Genomic DNA, 26,237 nt, shown 5'->3' on the forward strand with positions numbered 1-26,237 from the left:
TGTCATCAAGTGCATTCAAAAGAAAACAGAGAAGGTGACAGTGCTGTGGGCAATCTGCAGAGATCTCTGAGAATATGAAGCTGAGGTGACTTCTTGCTCATGGAGAAGCCCTGCAGGAAACATAATCCACAAGGCAGGAGGCAAGATAAAGAACCAAGTGCATGCTCTTCCTGCAGGAGGGAATGCAAGGGTGGCCTTCGCAAGGAAGTTGGGTTCTATTCTTAGTATAGTCTTGGTACAAAAAGCCAGTCCTTTGCTGGTTTCTGTTTAGTGCTTCAACTAATGCTTATGGCCTGCAAGAACTGTCCTCATGTTGAGTCCATGACATAAGTCAGCCTCAGAGAGCAAGTAGCTTACCTAGTGGTTTCTAATCAGCAAATGGTAGGGGGACTACCTCCCAGTCAATCTGTTCTACTTCCTGCGTCTCCCCATACAAACATATTCATAAAAATGACCCACACTCTATTTTGTCCTTCAGTGGCTTAGCTAAGAGGGCCAGGGAACTAGCTCAGCATTAGAGCACAGGACTTGCATGCTTGAGGCCACAGGCCTGGTTCTGCCATGAGCCACAGCTGAACGATGCTCCACTCACTCTCTTCTCTCTCACCCATTAAATATTTAAAGAAAGAAAGAAAGAAAGAAAGAACAAAAGAAAAGAAAAAAAAAGAGGAGGGAAGGAGGTCATGCCTCAGGTCCCAGAGAGCTTAGGTTCAACCCCTGGTGGTGGTAGATGTCAAAGCTGAGCCAGGACTTGCCCCATCTCCCACAATCTCTCCTAAAAGTAAAAGGGAGCCTTCCTGCAGGTGGCTCACCTGGTAGAATACAAATGTTCCCATGTGTGAAGACCTGGGTTTGATCTCCAGGAGCACCTCCAAGGGGGAGGCTTCATGAGTGGTTGCAGTCTCTCTCTCTCTCTCTTCCCCTCCTTCTCTATCTCTCTGTCTCATTCTCTATATAAAAGAACAAATGGCTGCTGAGAGCTATGGAGCTGTATAGGCTTCGAGCCCTAGAGATAACCCTGGTGGCAATAAAAAAACAAACACATATACAAACAATAAGATAAGGCCTTTAAAAAGGTCACAGTCTCTGTTGGGAAAGGTAGCTGAGCCAGTAGAGTGTAGGACTTGTATGCATAAGGCCTTGGGTTCCATCCCAGGCCCTACATATGCTGAAGTACTCTAGGTTTTCTCCCCTCCCCCTTCCTTTTTCTTCCATAAGAATCAATCATCTGGCTGGGACAGTCTCTCAGTCTCACTGCCCACTACACTTGAACTGAAAGATGGCACAAAGTAAACAGGATCAGAAGAAAATAACTCACCTGGATAGTGTGGCTTCATTGTCATGGAAGCTTTGGTGCTATGATACATGGCTTTCCTTCCTTCTCTGTGTGTCTGTCTCTCTCCTTCTCTCTAAGCATGTCAGACCAGAGTAGTGAAACCCTCATGAAGGAAGGAAGGGAGGGAGGGAGAAATAGTAGGCTTGCCCATGTTCCTACTTAAAAGTACCGACTTTGTGTGGCAGAGCATTTTGAAATTCTGCCTTTCTCCTAGTTTAGATATACCTACTAGTAAATACATTTTTTTCTGCTAGAGAAATCTGAGGGAGACAAGCTTGTTGGCCATTCTGGACCTGGGAGGGGAAGAACAGGGTGAAGAATATTGATTTCTGCTGTTGAGTAGGCAAATTCCACCTGCTTCTAGCTCTTCTCTCCCTCTGGAGCACAGGTCAACTCAGTGGAATGTTTCTACTCAAGCAGCAGTGAGGCCTTTTGAGTTTCTGTTTCTGCATTCTGCCTGAGGAGGAAAGTGCTACCAGAGGGAGAGCCAGGATCAGCTGGAATCCCATCTTCACTGTCTGGATGATCTTCGAGAAACTTTGTAACTCAGCATCTCTAGAGTTTTCAGGGAGGGAGAGAGATAAAGAGAGGGGTCCTCAGTAGCCCATTCAGTGATCACATGCTTACCTGCCTTCTCTTCACCTTGGCCTTTTGGAATGGTGTGAAAGGACCCCATTTCCACTGGCTCAAGAAGCTGGCAGAACAGGTTTCCCCAATCATAAAGACCATCTCACATGGTCCCTTCTCACCCCCAGGTATGTTTTCAACCTTGAAAGAAGCAGCAGTGTTGGCAGAGCCTGCCTTTCTGCCTGTGGTGTGACTATTTTGTGACACCCCACACTCCTCCACCTCTTGCAGGTAGACGGTTCTCAGAGGCCCCGGTGTCTCCTGGAGCTGTGGAAAGAGCACATTCACCACCTTGGCCTTCGACAGAATGGATCTGTGGCATCTTGTGACCTGCCTGAAAGTCTTCCCTTCCCAGATGTGCTTCCTCATAGGGGAGGACACCCAGGCTTCCTGCTGATGCTCCAAACAACAAGACTTCTGCTGCACAACTAGACAAGCTGTCATTGCATTCCAGATTTTTTCTTATATCTTTTTTGGCCTCTTTTAATCACCTGGCTTCTAGTCTCAGTTGTTTTGTTTTGAGGACATCCAACTGGACTTGCAGCTCTCCTTGCACTTTTCCAGAATGATTGACCTGAGCTTCCTGACAGAGGAAGAGCAGGAAGCCATCATGAAGGTCCTGCAGCGGGATGCAGCCCTGAAACAGGCAGAGGAGGAGCGAGTCAGGTAAGGCCCCAGGCCTGGGTGACAGGCAGGGCACTGGGCTGGGTGGGGACAGGACAAGGCTCTGTGTTCAACTGTAAGTGGTGTTTTCATGACTAGAACCCCCTAGACTTATGAGTTCCAAATTAAGGTTCACTTCCTGGATGGAACTTTTGTCTTCCTTTGTGTCTCTGAATTTATCCCTTGGGATTACTGCCAGAGAGTCTGGAGTATTAAAGAGTCGGCTTATTAAATACTATATTTCAAAGAAAACATAGAAGCATGCATATGCATACACATTCATGTACATATGTATCTCTATACCTGGTAATATGGATACCAGTGGGTAAAGGTTTCTTTTAATAAGTCCTATTCCAAAAAAAAATCATTTATTTTCATGAAAGAGAGCTACAGAAAGATACACACAGAGAGAAAGAAAGACCAGAGCACTGCTCAGCTGTGGCTTATGGTAGTGCTGGGGATTCAACCTGGGACTTCAGAGCCTGGAGCATCAAAGTGTTTTTTATAAATCATGCCATTTTTTAGCCCCTCTTCTTTTTATTTTCTTGCTTTTTTCCAATATTTTTACATTTAATTTTTATTTATTTTTATAGATAGAGAAATTGAGAGGGAAGGAGGAGATGGGGGTGGGGAGAGGCCTACAGACCTGCTTCACTGTTCTTGAAGCTTCTTCCCTGCAAATGGGGACCAAGAGTTTGAACTTGGGTCCTTGCACATTCTAACACATGCTCTGTACTGGGTGCTCCCTCCACTGTATGACCTCCGAATCTTCTTATTTCTTTGCAGTATGAACCAAGTTAGGGGTGTTTGGGCTTTGTGGAAGTGAAGCTAGCAGCAACTCATATTTCTGTATACTTTCACAAGTGTTTGAAGGCATACCAATAGCAGTTAGAATTAGCTCTGGGAGAGCTAGTTTTTAATTTGAGCCCCATAGAAAGGAGTAGAAACTCTGATATGCTATATTGGGGGCGGGGAGTGGGGAACACACACCCAAATGTCCCACATCAATATTCCTGCCAGGATACTGGAGAAAGAGAGGCTAGGCCTCTTCCCTGTCATCTGTGTGATCCTCAGCTTTGAAAACAGATTTCTGGATCAGCAAATAACTCACTTGGATAGTGCACTGCTTTGCCATGTGGATCACCTCAGTTTAGGCCCAGCCCCTAGCACACTGAAGGAAGCTTTGGTGCTGTGGTCTCAGCTCTTCTCTCTCTCTTTCTCCTTGACTCTCTCCCTCCCTCCCTCCCTTCTCTCCCTCCATCCCCTCTCCGTCAAAATAGAAGACTGAGAACAGGCTCCAGAGGATGCTTTAGTAGTGCCTATGTGTGAGCCTCATCCAGGAGTCACCCAGAAGGAGTGTAAGCCATGTTCCTACTTCCCAGGACTAATCGTCATTATGAATTGTGGATTTCTTTGTAACCTTGGACCCTACTGGAGCATGAATGTTTTATAAATGGATGTGCTGCAGTCTATTTCCAGCACTCCAAAGTGTTATGTTGTGGTTACCAATGGCTCACAGAGATGGCACTTAACTAAATTCACAGGGATGATATTCCCAGTACTGCTTTCAAGTTCATGGGTTTGGTGGGCTAGGGTGGAATGTCTATGTCTGCCTCTCTGAAGTATAGGAGTAAGTCCACTGACTTGCCTGAGCTGGTACAAACCCCAGCTGTGGGAAGGGATAAATCCTAGGGCTTGGCCAATGGGCAGTGGTATACCTGGTAGAATGCATGCTCAATCCATGTTCAAGGACTTGGGTTCAAGCCCCTGTCCTCACCTGCAGGGAGTGAAGCTTCCCAAGCAATGAAGCACTGCTGCCTCTTAATTTCTCTCTTCTTTCCTCTCAAAGTCTCTTTGTCCTATGAATAAAAAACAATAAATGAATGAAAGAAATGTTAGAACACAGATACTGGTCCACTAGCTCCATTGCTCCTCTCTGAGCAAACAGTAGCAGCAGGCAATGGGGAACTGGTACAGCCGCCATCTTGACCTGGAATGGGACACTGAGTGCCGGTGGCTGCGAGAAATGGCATTTGGAGAGTTGGGCTTCTCACTTGTCATCCCTGGACACCTGATCAGACACTAGGGGCTCTCTATACACCAGTTGGCCATCAGAGCCTTGTGGTGGCCTTCCTCCACCTTTTTACTCTATAACAAGTGAGAGAGAGAAGGAGAGAGAAAGACAAAAGGAGAGATACCTGCAGCACTACTCCACCGACAGCAAAGGGGGTTTGGAGTCCCTTCTGCTCACATCAGAGTTGAAAAAGGCAGAACTTAGAAAAAGAAAAGTGTCATTCAGTGGGTTAGGGCCAAAGCAAATGATTTCAAGGACCAGTTTTAGGGACTGAGTGGTAGAATTGCACTTGGTAGAATGCACAGGTTATCAGCCACAAGGACTCAAGTTCAAGCTCCCAGCCCCCACCTGCCAGGAAGAGCTTCAAAACTGGTAGAGCAGTACTTAAGGTCTCTCTCTTTCTCTTCCCCCCTCTCCTTCTCTATTTCTCTGCCATATATATCACCAGGAGTTGGTGGAGACATGTAAGCATCAAGCCCCAGTGATAACCCTGGTAGCAAAAAATAATAACAGAAGAAGCAAAAATTATTTAATTATACTAGTAGGCTATGTGAAATATTATTAGAAAGGTACACTCATCACTAAAACTCAGACTGTTCTTTTTTTCAAGTGACCAGGAACAACTTTGGAGGCAGCACTCTTGCAAATGTGACTGACAGTAGATGACAGCACTGATGCCCATGGAGAGCAGCCACTGCCTCAGAATCCTTTTCAGTGCACACTTGCTGGAATCTGACATTTGCATTGGGGTCTATTTGCAGTGTCTGGTATATTCAGTGATTTGACTTGCTCAAAAATGCTTTAGGGATGTTTTAGTCATATGTTATCCCCATTCTGGTTCCATGGATGAGAAATGACTTTTGGGAGTGGTGAAATTGTGCAGGCACTAAGTCCCAGCAGTAACTCTGGTGACCAAAAACAAGGAGAAGGCACCAAAAGAACTCAACTGGATAGTGTACTGCTTTGCCATATGCTCAGCCCACATTCAAGCCTGACTCCCACTGCATTGAAGGAAGCTTTTCTATAATCTCTTTCTCTCTGCAAAAAAAAAAAAAAAAAAGGAAAGGAAAAGAAAAGAAAAGAAAACAAACACCATCATATTGAGAGTTGTAATTTTAGTCTTCTGTGGTTTGAAAACGACAGTCTAGAGCTGGTGTTTCCTGTGCTTTGTGTCATACCACCAGCAGGAAACTGCCCCTGTGTGTCTGTGCACCTGACCCTCCTGAGGTTCCTCTACACCACCCACACCCCAGCTCCCATACCACATCTAGAAGGGCCATGGGCCCCCTTCTAAACCCACTATCTCAACCACAACCACATCTTGTGATGTTCAGCTTCCTTAAGAGCACATTTCACGGGTGTGTGGTGGTGGCAGCTCATCTTGTAGAATGTACATTTTGTCATGTGTGAGGACCTGGGTACTATGAGCCACTAAGACCACATGGGGAGCACCAAGCAAAGGGGAAGCTTCATAAGCAGTGGAGCAGTGTGTGCTGTCCCTCTTCTCTATGTTTCTCACCCTGTCTCTGGGGAAAAAAAAAAGAGTTCCTAGGGAGCAATGGAATTGCACAGGCAATTAACCCCAACCTCACCCACCCCAACTCACCCCCACAAAACCAAGCAAGCAAACAAACAAACAAAAAAATAGTTTCTTTTACATGAGATCAGTTATCACTGAGGAATTATTTTTCCTGGACTTCTGGTGATGTTTTCTGCCAAAACAAGGGTCATTCATTTCTTCTAATGTTTTACTCTTAAAGAAAACTTGTGGTTTATTTCATTTCTCAGCCTCCCTTCAGAGAGTGAGGCAGTCCCTACCATTGTTGTTCTACATTGAGAGCAATGTCTTATAGAGGCCCACAAGGGGGTTTATGATGTTGTTCCTGATGGAGATGACCAGTGATGGTGAAGAGAGGGATCTCTTAGAGGTCTAGGCCTATCATATCTATGTGGGAATCCCAGGATTCCTTGATTAGAACCGTGGATGATGAGATGACTTCACCAATGTGTCTTGGAACCCCACCTCCCCAGAGCCCTACCCCACTAGGGAAAGATAAAAACAGGCTGGGGCATATGGATCAACCTGTCAATGCCCATGCCTAGCAGAAAAGCAATTACAGAAGCTAGACCTCCCACTTTCTGCACCCTATAAAGATCTTTGGTCCGTACTCCCAGAGGGATAAAGAATAGGGAACCTTCCAGTGGAGGGAATGGGATACAGAATTGTATGGAATTGTGCCTGTCTTATCCCACAACTTTGTTTATCATTATTAAATCACTAATTAAAAAGGAAAGAAAGGAAGAAGGAAAGAAAAAATGAAGCATGTCTCTTTGAGGCCAGATGGAGCTGTAGAAAGAGTGCTAACCAGCCTTAGGGCTGGCTTCTAGCCCCCAGTTCTGTGTGAATCCAAAGGACCCGCTGCCTCAGGCCTCAGAGGCCCCACATTCAGTCCCCAACTCCTCTAGATGCCAGAGCAGAACACTGCCTGGTTGTCTCTCTGGCTCATAAAAGCCAAATGATTTATTTTTTATTAACAAAAATTATTATTATTTTTATTTACTAGAGAGAAAAGAGAAAAGAAACAAGAGAACCAGAACATCCTTTGGTATAAACATGGGGTGGGGAGGGGGTGTGCTTGGGTGTTCTAGATACTGTTCCACCTCCCAGGCTACACAAATGATTTTTTTTTTAAAAAGAAAACATTCAAAACAAATATCTAAGAGTACTTTAAAATAGTTTAACTATCTTTCCCAGAATATACTGAATGAGGTTAAAAACAAAACAAAACAAAAAGCTGTAATTAAACCTCTCTAGCCAATGTGCTGACCTTCCCTCTCTCTCTCCCTCCCTCCCTTCCTTTTTCCCTTTCTCCCCCCCCCCCCCCCGTTTCTTCCTTATGGTAAGAGGAGGGGAGAGAGAAATAAGAGTATCACCCTGGTACATACAATGTCAGGGATCAAACTCAGGACCTCATGCTTAAGAGTCTAACACTCTGTCCACTATACCACCTCCCAGGCTGCTCAACCTGCTGGTTCTTGTCCACAATTGAGAGGATATATTTACCTCTCTTCCTCACCCTCCATAAGTTTGATGCTTTCTAGTCTCAACCTGTCGTTTGGATGTTCATGTTGCTAACATTAGGAACTAGACACACACACCCCTCCCCGTTCAGGGTTCCTGGGAAGTCTCTGAGATGGCAAGCATTGAGTTGTTGTCAATTGCCTTGCCCACTAATCCCTGATTCCTTACTAAGTGATAGGCAGGTAGAGAGGAGCTTCAGCAGGCAGAAACTGATTTAGTCCTCAGAAGGTGGGCTACTGTTATTTTAATTTTTGCCACCAGGGTTATCAGTGGGACTCTGCCTGCACAGCTCCACTGTTCCCAACACCCCCCCCCCAGCTCCTTTCCACTAAATAAAAGGTGTGAAGGGGCTGGACAATGATGCACCTGGTTAAGTATACACAGTATAGTGCACAAGGACCCAGGTTCAAGCCCCCCATCCCTGCCTGCATGGAGAAAGCTTCACAAGTGGTGAAGCAGGACTGGAAGTATCTCTCTTTCTGTCCTTCTCTCTATCTCTCCCTTCTTTCTTGATTTCTCTCTGTTTCTATCCAAATAAGTATAGAAGGTGAAAAAGGGAGACAGAAGGAGAGACCCCACAGCACCACTGTAAGTGCTTCCATGTAGTGGCCTTGGGATCAAACCCAGTTTCTCTCTCATAGTAATGTGTGCTGTGCTGGGTCAGTTGCCTGCTGCCCCTCCTACCTCCCTTCTACCCCATTACTGTTACTACTGCCTTTTTTCCAGATAAAGAAGCCAAAGCTTATGGAAGCTTAATATGTCTTCTCTTCCAAGCTTTATAGCCCCAAACAGAAGACATAGAAAGCTGAGACCAACAAATGTGTCTGCTCTAGAGAAAGTTCAAGCTGAGACTTGGGGTCAGGGGTTGGGGGAGAGGGGATTCATGGATTGAATCTTTTTTTAAATATTTATTTATTCATTTCCTTTCTGTTACCCTTGTTGTTTTTATTGCTGTTGTAGTTATTATTGTTGTTGATTTTGTCATTGTTGGATAAGACAGAGAGGGAGAGAAAGATAGACACCTGCAGACCTGCTTCACTGCCTGTGAAATGACTCCCCTGCAGGTGGGGAGCAGGAGGTTTGAACTGGGATCCTCATGCTGGTCCTTGCGCTTGGCACCACCTGTGCTCAGCCCGCTGCACTACTGCCCAACTCCCTCATGGATTAAATCTTAAAGAAAAAAATATGTTGGCCTTGCTTTCTTTTCTCTGTCTGATCACTCAAAGGGAGGGTGCATTTGTCTGGTCACTGTCAAAACTTGTACTGAGAGCTGCCTCTGGGCCCATGTTTGCATGTGCCTCTAGGCAGTGTCACTGAGTCTTCGGGTTCCCAGCAGCAAACTGAAACTCATTTCCTCTTGTAGGCATTTGCATGAAAAAATTAAGGATGACCAGCAGCTGAAGAATATGAGTGGCCAGTGGTTTTATGAAGCCAAAGCCAAAAGGCACCGAGACAGAATCCATGGTGCAGACATCATCAGAGCATCCATGAGGAAGAAGAGGCTCCAGGCAGAGGGTGAGCTACTTTGGCTGGTACTTTGGAGTTCACTTTTGTGGTGGGGTGGGGTGGGATGGGGTAGGGTGAGGTGAGGTAGGGCCATTACAACTGTGGACATTGGAGAGGCATCACTTGGAGGGATGCTTTGCTTCATGGGTAGCCCTCTAATCCAAAATTTTTTTCTTCTGGACACATTGGTGAGGGCAAGCTAAGTGTGGTGTGGAAAGATGGCATGGAGTCCTTTTTTAAAAACAAATTTTTTGGTTATTAATAGTATGTTACAAGATTATGAGATTACAATGTATAATTCCATACCACACCATTACCAAAGTTCTGTATCCCACCCTTGAGCTCTCAGAGATAACTGCCATAGTTCTCACAAGTCGTAAATACAGTTTGCTTGCTTTTTTTTTTTTTAAGTTCATCTCTAGATTTCACATATGAGTGAAACCATCTATCTGGTGGTTGTCTTTCATCATTTTACTTATTTCACTAAGTATAATCACCTCTAGTTCTATCCATTTTTGTCCCAAAGAACACACTTTTTTGATTGCATAGTAGTGAGTATATGTAGCCCATCATATATATATATCCATCTCATAATTTCTCTAGCCAGTTAAGCTGCTTCTACTCTTTGGCTATTGTGAATAGTGCAGCTATGAACATAGGGCTGCATACATCTTTTCTAATTAGTGTTTGAGTATGGCATGGAGTCCTTTAGTTGTCCTGTTGTGTTATAGACAATTGACATTTATAAGGGATGTGGGATATTCTGTCCCCTGACTCCGTCCTTTTTAAATGTTATTTCTGGAGTGTGCAAGTGTGATCCAGCTGAGTGTCCTCCCCGTCTCATTTTTATGCTATGTTTAGAGAGACAGAGAACGAGAGAAAGAGATAGAGAGAGAAAGAAAAAAAATGAGAGAGAATAAAAACTGAGAGGGAGGCACCAAAGTACCCAGCTTCCACAGATGGGGTTCCTGTGGTGCTGTCCATTGGGCTCCCATGTGATGCCAGGATATAATATAGGACCTAACACAGGGTAAGGCCTGCACTCTACCCGCCAAGCCACCTCCTGGTTTCCTGTACCCTCTTTTTTTTTTTTTTAAACTCTGAAGATTTAGAACCTTCTGAATAGGCTGAAGAGTTTAGGCAGGACAAGATTTGATCATCTACCCAAGGACTTTGACCCTGGGTACTTCTTTACCAACCAAATACATCAACGTGTAATCACAGTATTTGGAGGGCTTCCATTGGACCCTGTTTAGTTGATGAAATAATCACTACAAATGGGTACAGTGGCTTGAACCCAGGTCTTTGTTTATGTGTGCACTCTATCAGATGAACCATCACTGGTACCTTCTTGATCTTTCTAACATAGATGGAAGTATTCCTGCCACTCATTGGCCATATGGCCCTGAGCAAGTTTCTTGAACTCTTTGATCTTCCATTTCAAAATCAGAAACCTTGGAAACTAATCCCCTAAGTGGCTGCCACTTGGTCCTTATTCTGTGGGTTCTTGGAGTAAAAGAGACTAAATTCCCACAAAGGAGGGCCCAGAGATTTTCTGAGGGCCCTGGCATCTGAGTTAGTTCTTGACTATGTAGTATTTCAGAGACTGTGTACAAGGAGGCAGTGGAGAGGGATAGTCCAGCCCATCTATGGCTCTCCAAGCCAGTCCACATAGGGCATGCTATAGATGTTCATGAAATGTGTAAGAATGATGGCACTCCTGTTCTAAGAAGTACTTGCAGACCTGTGACTCTGACTCCCAGTTTTCAGGAAGGCCAGATGTTCAGCTCTGAGCCTTCAGTGACTCAGTAAATGTTTCTGTCTTTCTCATTTCCTGTTGCAGCTGAGCAGAGTAAGGGTCAAGCCAACAAGGCAAAGGAAAACTGGGTGAACAGTATTGACAAGGATGCTCTCCTGTCCCCAGAGCTAGCCAGTGTGGAAGAACAGGAAGAAGTGACCCCAGCAAGCCCAAGGTAAGACAGTATGGAGTGTGTGAGCTTATGGCAAGATAGCGCCTTTGAGCTTTGATTCCATAAGCTTCTCTGGGGCAAGAGGAAGGGAGAGTGGATGTGGATAAAGCCTGGGCAGTACTCTTTTCTGGTCCCCAAAATGTTTACATTTTGAATCATCAATAAAATCAAAACATTAAGGAGTGGTTTCTTCCAGCAACAATTGTGGCATTTGTTGGTATGGACTAAAAACTTCTCCTGAGAGTTGAATGAAGCACTACTTCAAAATCAGTATCATTAGAGACTGAGAGAGAAAGGAGTAATGATTGGGGGCAGGGTGAAGGAGATAGTTCATCAAATATGTATGAGGACCTGGACTCAAGCCCCTAGGTACAACACAGGAGCATCTGTAAGGGGCTGTGTTCTCTTCACTCTGTCTTTTTCTGTCTTTTTTCTTCTTTGCCATTATCTATATATAAAAAAAGGAGCCAGAAGAATAGTTCAACTTGTTAGAGCACTGTGTTAATCTCAGGTTCAATTCCCAGCACTACCATAAGTCAGATCTAAGAAGTGTTCTAGTCTTTCTCTCTCGAATGAATACATCTTTAAAGAGAGAGGGAGAGAGAGAGAGACAGAGACAGAGAGAGAGAGAGAGTTCCAAGAGTGGTAGAATGATGCAAGCACAGAGCCCCAGTGATAACACTGATGGCAAAATAAAAGAAGGGAGGATCAAATCCTAACAGCCTGGTGCAGTGAAAGAACCTCAAGCATGTAACCAGACTCACTTGGATTCAAACCCTAAACATGCCACTTACAAGTCATTTGACTGTGGTTGAGTCATTTCATTCCTCTGAGTCTTTTTCTTAGCTGTCTCTGAGTCTTTTTCTTAGCTGTGGACAGGAATGATATGTAGAAAAGTGAGGGTGAGAATTCTGTTATCTATAGAACACCTGACATACAGTGGGTATTCAGCAAATGTCTATTAAAAATGCAGAATTTTCTCAATATTTGTCTTGTTGTTTCCATATTTGTTGTTTTCTTGCCATCTTCTGTAAGCAGCCCATTATGGGGGTGTTGAGACAAGCCTTTGAAGTCATGATGATTAGCTTTTGGGTATTTCTGGGTCTTCTCTCTCTTCTCTCTCTCTCTCTTTCTCTCTGTCCTATCTAATAGGATAGGACAGAGAGAAACAGAGAGGAGAGGAAGATAGAGAGGAAAGGTAGACACCTGCAGACCTGCTTCACCACTTCTGAAGTGATTCCCCCCTGCACATGGGGGACTGGGGTCTCGAACTGGGATCCTCTGCGTGGGTTCTTGCTTTGTACTATCTGTGCTTAACCTGGTGCACTACTGCCCAACCTCTGTGTCTTCTCATTGACATCTGTTCCTGAAAGAAAGAATTTCTGCCTTTTCCTTTGGCTCCTTTGTGAAGACCATCTGCTTCATCCAACTGCAGTCAAGTGGATGAGTTTGTGAGTTGGGTAAAGGAGGTATTGGTTATTGGTACAGGAATGGAAGAAGAGACAAATGTGAAAGTAAGATTGAGGGTAGGATGTATCTCCTACAAGGAGTTTGCAAGCATCAGTTGAGAATAAAAACCAGGGGGCCAAGTGGTGACACATCTGGTTGAGCATACATGTTATAGTGTTCAAGGACCAAGTTCAAGCCCCTGGTCCCCACCTAAAGAGGAAAAGTTTTTGTGAGTAGTGAAGCAGGACTGCAGGTGTCTCTCTGTCTCTCTCCCTCTCTATCTCCCCTTCTCCTCTCAATTTCTGGCTGTCTCTATCCAATAAAAGTAAAGATAATAAAATAAAAAAGAGTGTTAAAATTAAAATAGAATCAAAACCAGGCTGGTAGAGTATAATAGTATTCCTTGAAAGAAGCAAAGCCAGAGCTTCATATAGGAAGATGCTATCTTTTCAGAGGTATAAGAATCTTGTTAGGCAGGGGTAGATAGCATAATGCACAGACAAAATGAGGTTGTGGGGTTGATATGAGATACACATTGGCTAGAATTTAGCAAGAGAGATGGAGTCCATCTAGTTGAGAGGTAGGGAGTGGGACAGGAGGGTAACCTGACGTGATGTGGGGGATCCAGCTAAGACCTGGAACTGGAATGCCCAGGAACTAGATTTCTGGGAGTTCTAATATATAGTTGTTCTTCTATTTTATTTATTTACTTATTTTTATTAGTGACTTACAAGATTATAAAATAACAAGGGTATTGCTCCACACTACACCCAACACCATATGTCTACGCCCCCGGCCCAAACCACAACTATAACCACTATTATTCTTACAGAGTCATAGAGACAGGCAAGCTACTTGTTTTTCCCTTTTCAAGTTCATGAATTTCAATTCTATAAATTCCACATATGAGTGAAATAATTAGGTATTTGTCTTTTATTTCGTTACTTACTTCACTAAATACTCAGCTCCATCTATTTTGTCCTGAAACACACAATATTGTCTTTTTTAATTTTTATTTTAAATTTTCCTTTACTCTTTTTTTATTTGAATTTCTTTATTGCAGGATTAATGTTTTACAGTCTACAGTAAATACAATAGTTTGTACATGCATAGCATTTTCTAGGAGTTTTAAAGACATGGATACCCGGGAACTGGGTGAGGAGACAGCGGGTAGAGAATGTAGAGGCTCTGCTTCCTTTGTTCTTGGTGAATGGGACAGGAGGAGGAAGATGTCCAGAGGAGATGGGTGTTGGCTGGAGAATCCAGTGTCTTGGCCTCTGAGGAAGTTACTGCTTCACTTTCTGAAGGAGATGAAACACAAAACACTGAGAAGCAGCAGAAGACCTGATATAAGCTTCCTCCTTTCACGCCCTGGCTCCCTAAATTGCTACTCAGGAGCAATCACTTTCCAGTCCTGAACCTGGGGCTGCTGTGCCTGTGTGGCCATCATGAGTTCTGTTGGTGACTGGGTGTCATTGCCCACTTGGCTGCCTGGTAACACGATTCTAGTTTGTGCCCACTTGTCCAACAAAGATCTCTTGCTTCCCTTCATCTTAGTTAAGTCTGCTAGAAACAGATGGTAGATGGATATATATAGTGTAGCATCCCCAAGAATTGATCTCTTTCCTGGAACTAAGTGTGAAAGTAGAGAGGAGAGAAAAGGAGATGAAGCTGCAGGAACATCTAGCCTGGGTTGCCAGGGGCATGGTTCTGTGGCCTTGGGGGCAAATTCTCCCCTCCCTGTCCTACTTCTCTCTGGTGGAAATCCAGCTTCCTCCTGTATATTTTCCAGGTTCTTGACTCTGGAGGCCACTAGGGTAGCTTGTGGAGTTTAACAGGGCACTGTGGTTTCAGCTTCAGCCAGTAGTGACTTTACCTCTAAGGCACAAAGTGAGGCCACTGGAGCAAAAGTTGCCCTCCCAGTGTGGGAGAACTCCCTCTAACCCTTCTGGCTCAATGGCCAAGTGAGTCCTGTTCAGGAGGGAGTCCACTCTGCTTCACTTTCCCGCCCTCTCTGTAAAGTGGGGTGGTCTGTCATGGTCTGGAGAACCTCCCTCACTCTTCTAACCTCCCATACTCTTCCGGACAACCTGTAGCTGCTCAGCCCTCTCAGGACTGAGCTAGAGCTGGCCTGGGCAGTCTGGAGGGCTGAGTTTGAAGTTTCCCCCAGTTGCTGCCCAGGACTTCCTGCACAGCTTTACTCACATCACTACTTCTTCTGTCCCTCTGCCCAGTCACTCATCTCAGAGGTCTTTCCTGGCCCCTGCTGTGGAACCAGGCCCCAAACTCAGTGTATCTTTGCTTCCACAATGGGGCTTTATGTCAGCTTATATTAGATGGCTCACTTTCTTTTCATTTTATATTTTATTTATTTATTTATGTGTTTATTTATTATTGGATAGAGACAGAGAAGTCAAGAGGGAAGGGGGGAGATATAGAGGGAGAGAGATGCCTGCAGCACTGTTTCCCACTTGTGAAACTTCCCCCCTGCAGGTGAATACTGGGGACTTGAACCTGGGTTTTTGTGCATTGTAACATGTGCTCAACTGGGTGCTCCACTGACTAGCTCACGCTCTAGTATGCACATAAACTTAGATTCTGGCCTTGAGATGGTTCATTTCTACAAGTCAGATTGGGAACTTGTGTGTTTGGTTCTGGGACAAAAGTGGCAAGGCTTTGTTCTGATGGATGGTTTTATGATATTTTTTTTGTCCTGTCTTGAGCCTGCCTTTCTCTCTCTTTTCTTTTCTTTTTATCTTTTATTGACTGAATAGAAATAGAGAGAAATTGAGAGAGAGGCAATTGCAACACTGCTTCACCACTCATAAAGCTTCCCCTTGCAGGTGGGGGTCAGGGGCTTAAACCTGTGTCTTGTGCATTATAACATGTGCATTCAACTGGGCATGACACCACCTAGCCCCCTTCTTTCTCTTTTTCCATTTCCTTTCTCTATATTTTTCCTGTTTTCACTTTTTCTCTTATGTTTTATATGGAGAATAATTATGTCCAAGATAGTTGTTGATGAGCATACTTTCCTTTTAATTTTTTTCATTAGTGATTTCATAGCAGTTTATGAGACTCAAAGATTACAGGGTGTAGTTCAACACGACACCCACCAACACAGTTGTTATTCCCCTCCCCATTATAGCCACCATAGTTCAATAAACATGCTTTCTTATCTCCCTGTGATAGGTTTCAGCACACCACTCCCACCACCAACTTAAAGCCTCCTCCACTCTGTGCACTGGGCCCCATCCCCTGTCAGTTCTTTCCTGCCTCCTCCCCCCTTTCTGCAGTGCTTGGCTTTGCTGCAACAGATCATACTTAGTCCATGTTTCTTCCTATGTTTTTCTCTTTCCCAAGTTCCATCTATAAGTGATATTGTTCAGTATGTGTCCCTCTCCTCCTGTCTAGTCACATATAAGCCTGATTCCCTCAGTTTCTGTCCAAGATGTACCTGCTTTCATCTGTTTTGTCACTGCCTCTGCTTCACTGCTGAATTGCCTCTAGAACCCACTTTTTACAAACATCCACTCCTTGTCTCACCTAATTGTTTTTGACTCCAAAGGTACAGTTTATACTTCCTCCAAAGCTGAGGACACGGTCCCTGATCCCTTTGTCTTTTGCAGGTCCAGCCTGCTCAATCCAGATTCCACTGCGACTGGCCTGTCCCAGGAAAACACAAGGAATTCAGCCATGTCTCCAAACAAGGTAGATTGAGTTCAGATTTCAGCAACCTCCTTTATATGTAGGAATGCCATTCACCTTATTTCATCAAAACATGGAGGAGAAGGGAAGAAGGAGAGGAACTTTTGTACCAAATGCAATTTTCTATTTAATATGAGAAATGAGTTGGTGATGGGAAAGTTGGTACCATGTCACTGCAGTGCCCTAAATAATAAAAAGTTCAATGCTGTTAAGAGCTCTTCCCTTCAAGAAAAAGGGAAGATAAGTTGTTACTTCCATGCTCATTCTTCTTTCTAATTATGGCATCCTGAATCTCTGCTAGTTGGGGCAGGGGGATCCAAACTTATAAGATAGTAAACATTAATATCATACCTTACAGTAATAAGAAATCCTACTTACTGATACCCTGCCATTAGGACATACAGTCATGATAGTACTAACTCACAGAGTGCTTCAAGACACCTTGATACACACCGTCTAAATCCTCACAGAGAGGATAGCTCAAAATTATGTTCATCTCAGCTTTGATTGCCCACTGTGACAGCTTCCTGCAGTGGATCAGAGTGTTGGGTTTGCCCTGACCTTGAAATCTCCAGGTGCCTTTGTCACACTTGGGGATTTGACCTGAATGCCTAGCTTTGATCTAATGTTATAGACCCTGAAAGTGAATATATCCTATGCAGTTCTTTTGGGGGACAATATGTATAATGATTCTTTGTTAGCCCGATTAATCAGTACCATGACATTTAAAACTTGCCACATAGCAGAGTTTACTTGGTAAGGGGGTGGGGAGCAATCAGACAGTGGAGATATGAGCATTTGCTAACACTGTTGATGTTGTGATTATTTTAAAGTGAGTCTAATAGACAATATTTTTCCCCAGCAAAGGAAGAATCCATTTAATAGCTGTGAGTTGCCAGGTCACTTACTACAACAAACCAACAATGAACAGTCAAAAAATGGAAGGACTGTCTTCTCTCAGACTTCAAGAAAGGGTAAATATTATGTTTATGGACTAGATATTTTTACCTCTGTTATCTGTGGGCCAAAGGAAATTCTCAGAGTTCCTCTGACTAAAATAACTTTCAAATGAAAGTGGAAAACCCTGATGGCTTTCTTATTCTGTGATATTCTGCCTAAGGGAAGGAAACAAAAATTCTAGAAACCAGAAGTTCATGCATTCCAGTCTTGGATTTGACCTTTGTTGTGTGACCTTCATGCATTGGGTCCCCTCCCCCCACCTTGATGAACCCAAAGTGTTTTCACCAATGGCATCCAGGCACCATTTCATGGCATTTCTCAGATGCTCACCATGTAGAGACACAGTTTTCTGTTCCAAAATTTAAAAGTTGGGCCTCCAAAAGAAGGAGCCACTGAACAACGTTAGAAGCCTCTAATCTGCAATTATCAGCTCAGCATTTGATTTGCTTTGTGGCTTCACTCAAGTCTGCCTCTTGTGGAATTTTCCCACTCTTCCATATTCTTAAGAGGAAGCACAGGAGACAATTCATTCTCTTCAAAGGCAATCATGGGGTTTCACAGGCATTAATGATTGGACAAGAGGGTGGAGAATTTTTTGGAAAATTTTTCTACTGAGTACAAAGTATCACAAAGTGTCTGTTTAAAGCACAGTAATCATAAGTATACAATTCAGTGAAGTTCATACATGAATTTTCCAAAGGCTCTTTACATGGATCCTGAAGCCATGGATTTTGCTGTCTGTAGTAATTTTGCTAAATGTAGATTAAGTGTATGATAGGTGTTTAAAATTACAGTCACTCCCTATTCAGTAGATCACCTGATGTGTTTTAATTTTCAGGTGAACTGTCAGTGTCAAAAGGAAAGCTGTTGACCCTGGATATGTCAAGCCAAAAGTTGGAACAACCAAAGCAGACTTTTCCAGGCTCCAAGAATGGGCTTCAAATAAAGACTCCCATCCCCAAAGCCAGAAAGATGTTCAAGAAATCAAATAACTTTAAGCAAGATGGTGCCCAACCTTCTTCCAGACAGAGGACAGATTCCCTGAATGCCAAGGGGGCTCCCAGGGGAATTTTGAAGCGCAACTCCAGCTCCAGCAGCACAGACTCAGAGACACTGCGCTGTCATCAGAACTTCAGTCCCAGGAGTAAGACTCTGTCATCTGGCTTGACTATCCATGAGAGGATTTCTGAGAAGCATTCTTTGGAAGACAATGATGATTCCTCAAACTCACTGGAGCCCTTAAAGCATGTGAGGTTCTCTGCAGTGAGTGAGGAGCTTCCCCAGAGCCCTGAGTCAGCCCACTCCCCAGATGTGGGAGAGCTGAGTGTCTTGGAGTCAGACAGGCTGAAAAATGGAATCAGAGACATAGGGGACAGGCCTGAGTTTGAGGGTGACCCTCAGACTTCCACATCCAAAAAACCTTTGTATTCTCATCAGCCAGCCTCAAGCCCCAAGGCATCAAAAAATGAAGCCTTTCAGCCAAGGACTTCTAGTTCTCTCCCACTCAGTGGGTGCCATTCTCCCTCAGTTGTCACTACAAGACCACAATCCACTGAGAATTCACTCACTGTCAATGAACACAGAGCTAACTCACCACAAGTATTAAGGCATGAATCAGATTTACCTCAAAGGCCTGCTGGTAAGAGAGCTCTCACTATATCACTATAAAAACTGGCCTGAGGGAGATGGGTGGTGGCACACTGGGTTAAGCGCAATAGTATGAAGTGCAAGGACCCCCACAAGGATCCATCCCAGTTTGAGTCCCCCAGTTCTCCATCTTCAGGAGGGTGTCACCTCACAATCAGTGAAGCAGGTCTGCAGGTGTCTCTCTCTCTCTGTCCCCCCCCCAACTTCTCTTTGTCCTATCAAATGGCCACCAGGAACAGTGGATTCATAGTGCAAGCCCCAGTGATAACCCTGGAGGCAAAAAAAAGAAAGAAAGAAAGAAAGAAAGAAAGAAAGAAAGAAAGAAAGAAAAGAAACTGGCCTGAAGATGAGGGTAGATAGTGTAGTAGTTATGCAAAAAGATTCTCATGCCTGAGGCTCTAAAGTCCCAGATTCACATGAACTACATAAACTAGAGCTGAGCAGTGCTCCAGTTTAAAAAAATATAAAAGTAAATAAATATAAATATAAATTAAGGGGCCAAGTGGTTCCACACCTGGCTGAACGCACATGTTCAAGCCCCTGGTCCCCACCTGCAGGGGGAAAGTGTCATGAATGGTGAAGCAGGGCTGCAGGTATCACTCTGTCTCTCTCCCTCTCTATCCTTCCCTCTTATCTCTGTCTAATAATAAATAAAAATAAAGATAATAAAAATAAAGATAATAAAAATTAAAATACGTAAATTTTTAAAAAGCTTATGAAACTGGCCTGGGCTTGGAGTGATTAAGCCAACTGGCCCCTCTCAGAACCCTGTTCTGTCCCCTTGGCTTCCCAGATAGAATTAAGGCAGGTGCTACTGGACATCTTAGCCTTCTGAATGAGTCTGCAGGTTGTCCTCTAATCACCTCCTTCAACTGGTGTGAGATGAGGAACAGTGGGGGTGAGGGCATGCCTGGTTCAATGCACATGTTAACATAAGGATCCAGGTTCAAGCCCTCATTGAGGGGATGCCTCACAAGCTTTGAAGCAAGACTGCATGTGTCTCTCTTTCTCTCTCCCTCTTATTTATTTATTTTGGATAGAAACAGAGATTGAAAGATAAGAGGGATATATAGAAAGAATGAGAGGGCTTGGGAGATAGCATAATGGTTATGCAAAAGACTGTTATGCCTGAGGTTCCAAAGTCCCAAATTCAATCCCCAGCACTACCATAAGCCAGAGCTGAGCTGGTGAAAGAAAGAAGAAGAAAGAAAAAAGAAAAAGAGAAAAAGAAAGAGACCTGCAGCACTGCTTCACTACATATGAAGCTTTCCCTCTGCAGGTGTGGCGCCTGGGTTTGAATCTGGGTCATTGTACACTGTAATATGTGTGTTCAACCAGGAGTGTCAGCTTTCTCTATCTCTTTCTATCCTTCCCCCTCATGATTCTTTCCATCCTATCAAAGGGGAATTCAAAAGGGGGGGGGGGAAAGGGGAGGGGAACAGTGGCTGCCAGGGTTGGTGAATTCATAGTGTAGGCACTGAGCCCCAGCCTTTTCCTGTTTGCTACTCACTTGTGAGGGTCTTTTTTTAAAAGTTTTATTTATTTATTCATGAGAAATGATAGGAGAGAGAGAAAGAACCAGCATATGTCACTCTGGTACATGTGCTGCTGGGGATTGAACTTGGGACCTCATGCTTGAGAGTCCAAAGCCTTATCCACTTCACCACCTCCTGGACCACACTTGTGAGGGTCTTAACTCTCAGGAGATAGATACCTCAAGCTGCTTTCCTATGCCTGTGTGACTGTTTCATAATTTTTATGTTTAGAAGAAAAGAATGAAAGAAACTAAGTTGAGTGCTCTCATCCATCTCCAATAATGCTTCATCCAATCCTATGATGATTTCTTTAAAGTCAGAAATATTTATAATAGCAGAAGTCCAGTTATAACTAACTTGCCATTCCTTCCATTATTAGTGCTAAGTTAACTCTCAGCTACTTTAGCTCAAACCCTACAGAACAAATATGAAATTGTTCAAGTCATTTCACTTCTCTTTTTAAAATATTGTTTATGACAGAGAAAGAGAGGGGAGAGAGAGAATATGAATCAGGCTATCATTCTGACACATGTGATGCGAAAGATTGAACTCAGGACCTCATAGTTGTTAATTCCAGTACTTTAGCCACTGTACCACCTCCTATACTACAAATAAATTGCCTTCTTAAAGGACAAAGCATTTCTTCTACCTAGACATTTTTTTAATTTTTTTATATATTCATTTTCCTTTTCTTGCCCTTGTTGTTGTTGTTATTGATGTTGTTGGATAGGACAGAGAGAAATGGAGAGAGGAGGGGAAGACGGGGAGAGAAAGACAGACACCTGTAGACCTGCTTCACCACCTGTGAAGTGACCCCCCTGCAGGTGGGGAGCCAGGGGATATTTTCTTTTTTTAAAAAAAATCTTATTTATTTATTTATTATTGGATATAAGTAGAGAGAAATTGAAAGGGAAGGGGAAGATAGAGAGGGACAGAGAGAGACTCCTAAACCCTGGAGACCAACCTCCTGCAAGTGGGGGTCAGGGGATTGAACCCAGGTCCTTGCACACTGTGATGTGTGTGCTTAACCAGGTGTACCACCACCTGTCCTAACATTTTCAATCAATTGAACAGGATACATATTTTTTAAATGTTGTTAGTGATTTGCCAGTGGTTTACAAAATTATAGGATTTAAGGGTTATAGTTTCATCCCATTCATGGTGTGTATAAATCACCACACCTTCCTCCAAAGTTCTGTGCCACTCTTAACAGCCACAACAGATAGGTTTGGCTACCATTTTTTCACAGGCCTGTTTGCTTTTGTGCTCTGTATCCCCACATAGAAGGAATGGCACCTGTTAGTTGCATTTCATTTTTTTACTTTTCTCACTTAGCATAATCACCTTCATTGAGTGGAATATTTAAAAATTGCAATAACTGGAAAAGCCATTTAGCTGGTAGAGCACAGTGCTTGCACACCTGGGACTCTGGATCAATCCTCAGTGCTGCATATTCTATAGTGGTGCTGTGGTTTCTCTTTTCCAGTGGATTTTGATAAAAGGATGTTGCCACTTTGATAGAGGGTTATGTATGATGTTGAACTATAATTTGAAGATGTGTGATTTCTTTTTAATTAAGTTTACCTCAAAAACAACCAAATAAAAACATAATAAAAGCTAAAGAAAGAGAGAAATAAACTAAATAAAAATTAGCAAGTGTTTCTTCAATAAATGATCTCAAAGGAAAAGATAAAAAATCCTTTGGAAATATTTCCCTTTGTTTATTTTATTTTATTCTTTTAGTTACATTTTTTAAATATTTATTTATTCCCTTTTGTTGCCTTTGTTGTTTTATTGTTATAATTATTGATGTTGTCATTGTTGAATAGGACAGAGAGAAATGGAGAGAGGAGGGAAAGACAGAGGGGGAGAGAAAGATAGACACCAGCAGACCTGCTTCACTGACTGTGAAGTGACCCCCTTGCAGGTGGGGAGGCAGGGGTTCAAACCGGGATCCTTATGCCGGTCCTTGCGCTTTGTGCCACCTGCGCTTAACCTGCTGTGTTACTGCCCAACTCCCTATTTTATTCTTTTAATGACCAATGCAGTGCTCAGCTCTGGTTTATGGGATTTCAGAGTCTTTCAAAGTCTTTTGAATAACCATTATGCTGCTTTTCCCACCCTAAAACATCTCCTTTTATTATAATCCATGGGGGGGAAAGATTGATAAGCCTTTCCTAGTTATAAACTACACCTATGAGAAAGACAGTCTTTCACACAGACTCTCTCTATAATGTTTATAACTATGTATTTGTGCTTTCTGAGTTTGAAATCCCAATTTCTATGAAATTAAGTAAAGAGCAAAACTAAACATTACTAGCCAAGCCAGCAAAATAGTTGTGGATAGTGTGCCTACCTGCTTTTCCAGGTTCAAGCCTGGTATATACCATCTTGGAGAAACCTTCAGCACTCTGGTCTCTCCCCTGCTTCCAACCCCTATCCTCTCTCTCTCTCTCTCTCTCTCTCTCTCTCTGAAGAAAAAAAAAAAAAACAGCCCCAAGCAGTGAAGCAATAAAGAAGAAAAAATTAGATGTCATCAAATTTTAAATGCACTGTTCTTAGACTTTTTTTTTAATAGCCTTGTGACCTCACAAGGCCTGGCATATGTGTGATTTGACTTTCCCATTCCAATAGAGAGAGAAATATAGACACAAAGAGAGCTTCCCTCGGTGCTGTCATACTCTCAGGGTTCATACCTGGGCTTTGTGCATGACAGGGCACATGGCCTGCCTGGTGAGCTGTCATCTAACCCTATGTTGTTCTTATTTTTAAAGACTGTGTTTTGAGGAAGGCTGGGTGGTGATGTACCTAGTTCAAGCCCCTGGTCTCCACATTCAGGGGGCGAAGCTTCATGAGAGATGAAACAGTGTTTCAATTATCTCTCTCTTCTACTCCCCACCCCACCCCAGGGCTATCACTTTGAGAGAGAGATGGAGAGAGAGGGGCTAGGTGGTGGCACACCTAGTTAAGTGCTCATGTTACAGTGTGAAAGGACCCAGGTTTGAGCCCCTGGTCCCCACCTGCAGGAGGAAAGCTTCATAAGAGGTGAAGTAGGGCTACAGGTGTCTCTCTGTCTTTCTCCCTCTCTATCTCCTCTTCCACTCCCAGCTTCTCTCTGTCTCTATCCAATAATAAGTAAATAAAAATATTTTTTTTAAAAAAAGAGAGATGGAGAGAGAATAGACACCTACAGACCTGCTTCACTGCTCATAAAGCATCCTCCTGCAGGTGGGGAATGGGGGCTCGAACCCCGATTCTTGTGCAGATCCTTGCACTTTGTACTATGTACACTTAACTGCCTAACCCCCCCCTGCTTCAGGTATCTCTCTGTCTCACTTCCTCTTTCTCTCTCTCTGCCCCCTTCCCTCTCAATTTCTGTCTCTATCCTAAAATAAATAAAAATATTTTTTAAAAAAGAATGCATTTTAAAGATCCTGATTCGAGCCCCTGGCTCCCCACCTGCAGGGGAGTCCCTTTCTCTCCCCCTCTCTGCTTTCCCCTCTTCTCTCCATTTTTCTCTGCCCTATCTAACAACGACGACATCAATAATAACTACAACAACAATAAAAAGAAAACAAGGACAACAAAAGGGAAAATAAATAAATAAAATTTTTAAAAAAGAATGCACTTATGGAGCAAGTGGTGGTGCACCTAATTAGGTGCACATACTACAGTGCACAAGGACTAGGTTCAAGCCCCCGGTCCCCAGTCCCCGTATGCAGAGGGAAAGTTTCATGAGTGGTGAAGCCAGGCTGCAGGTATCTCTCTGTCTCATTCTCTATTTCCCCCTTCCCTCTCAATTTTTTATTGTCTCTATCAAATAAATAAAGATAATAATTTTTTTTAAAAAAGAATGCATTTACACTGTAAAGCATTTTAAGGAAGAAATATACACAGAATAAAACCAGTACCCATGGTGACACAATCACTGAGCATTAACTACTGCTAACACTTTATTCTGAAGCCTTTCAATATTTTTTAGACGTGAATGTCAGTAATGTTTAGACTGCCCAGACTTCTTTTGTCATTAACAGTATAGCTTAAACTTTTTTGTCCCATCACTAAATAGCCTTCTGTTAAATAAACTATCAAAGAATTCTAAAACATGGCTCAAAGGAACTTCACAGCCATTTAGGACATCTTTAATAGGAAGATCTATAGTGTAAGGAAGGAAAGTACTTCCCACTGTGAGCCTATTATTTTACTTTACCTTTAGAGACAGAAAGACTGAGTGGGAAAGAAACCACAGCACCAACCTTCCTTCAATGCTGTGGGCGGCAGGTTTGAACCAGGGTCACACATATGGCAAAGCAGTGCACTCCCTGAGTGAGCTATTTCACCAGCCCAGTGTGCAAATTATCCTGGAATCCTTTGTTATTGTTACATTTACTCTGAGTGGGTGATTTGAATTAAAGAGAGTGCGCTTGGCTTTGTCCCTGGTGCATTTGAAGTTAGCTGATTCATAAAATGTGAGCTTACACCTCCTTCAGATGTGACATGTCTTAGCAGTTATAAGGAAGGAGAGGTGTTGAAACACCTGAGCCTTAACCCATGGGAAAGAATGCCTTCACTACTTCATCTGACATGTGCACTGTGATTGAGGATGGGATAGGACTGGCTCTGCATTCATTCTTTTAGTTTGTTTCTGTTTTGTTTTTGCCAGAACACTGCTCAACTCTGGCTTATGTGCTGGGGGTTGAACCTGGGACTTTGGAGCCTCAGGCATGAAAGTTTCTTTGCATAACCACTATGCTGTCTACTACCACTCTGTATTCATTCTGATGGCTAAGGAAGAGATTAGATATCCTTCTGCCAGTTAGCCACTGGGTAGCTCACCTCAGGAACACATGGTGATTCCATTCATTCTCCATTGTTCCTCCTTTGAGATTATTTGGGTCACAGGAACTAACTATGACTCACAGAGTGTACCAGGGGTGTGGGGAGTCATGGAGGTGCCTCTTCAAAGGAGAGGACCTGAAAGTTTCGTTATAGAAGCAGCCTCTGGCCAGCTGTCCTTAAAGGCCCATCTTCAAATGTTCTGTCTTAGACTAACAGGAGGAAGGTCCAGACATGCAGAATTCCTCACTGTGGCTCCCCGATGCTTCCAAACGACCTCCTCATTTAAGCTTTCTTAGAAAAAGTTGTTTTTTCAGTTCCTGCCATTACCTCAGTCTGAGTTCTCCAAGCAAAGGTTTAAACACCTATCCCCCCATCCATAAACTTCAGTTGATGGCTGGAGTCATGAAATCAATATGACATCTCTTTCGGGAGTTTTGCAAGTCAAAGAATATTATTTATTTGTTTATTTATTTTTACCAGAGCACTGCACAGCTCTGGTTTATGGTGGTGTGGGAGATTGAATTTGGGATATCAGAGCCTCAGTCATGAAAATCTTTTGCATATCCATTGTACTATTTTCTCCACCCCTGAAGATTAATGTTTAAGTATAACATGGAGGAGAATGGAAATTCACATGAGGTTGTCACTGAAGTTCAGTACCTGCATGATGACTCCACCTTTTCTGGTAGCTGGCCACCCCCCTTTTATTCTCTCCATTTCTCTCTCTTTATTTTTTTAAGCTCATATATACTTTTTTCATTTCTTTATTTGTGATTAATAGTGGGTTGCAATATTTTAAGATTACAATGTGTAGTTCCACACCACACCCTCCACCAAAGCT

General features: G+C 43.2%; 2 protein-coding genes across 10 annotated transcripts in view; one reads left to right on the forward strand and one right to left on the reverse strand.

Annotated features, from left to right (window-relative positions):
- CCDC83 (coiled-coil domain containing 83) overlaps positions 1 to 26,237 on the reverse strand; it is a 371,061-nt gene that overhangs the window by 123,224 nt on the left and 221,600 nt on the right. The window lies entirely within an intron of this gene.
- SYTL2 (synaptotagmin like 2) overlaps positions 1 to 26,237 on the forward strand; it is a 117,647-nt gene that overhangs the window by 39,102 nt on the left and 52,308 nt on the right. For all 9 annotated transcript variants that reach the window (XR_009545708.1, XR_009545709.1, XR_009545710.1 and 6 more), the window contains exons 2-7: positions 2,195 to 2,629; positions 9,146 to 9,297; positions 11,132 to 11,261; positions 16,337 to 16,418; positions 17,278 to 17,389; positions 18,214 to 19,014. Coding sequence is in view for 6 of the 9 variants with exons in the window: in XM_060177371.1 (XP_060033354.1) it covers positions 2,529 to 2,629; positions 9,146 to 9,297; positions 11,132 to 11,261; positions 16,337 to 16,418; positions 17,278 to 17,389; positions 18,214 to 19,014 (1,378 nt within the window). In the remaining 3 variants the exon portion in view is untranslated. The remainder of the gene's footprint in view (positions 1 to 2,194; positions 2,630 to 9,145; positions 9,298 to 11,131; positions 11,262 to 16,336; positions 16,419 to 17,277; positions 17,390 to 18,213; positions 19,015 to 26,237) is intronic.

Source organism: Erinaceus europaeus, chromosome 17 (assembly GCF_950295315.1).
Source record: "Erinaceus europaeus chromosome 17, mEriEur2.1, whole genome shotgun sequence".
Lineage (NCBI taxonomy): Eukaryota > Metazoa > Chordata > Mammalia > Eulipotyphla > Erinaceidae > Erinaceus > Erinaceus europaeus.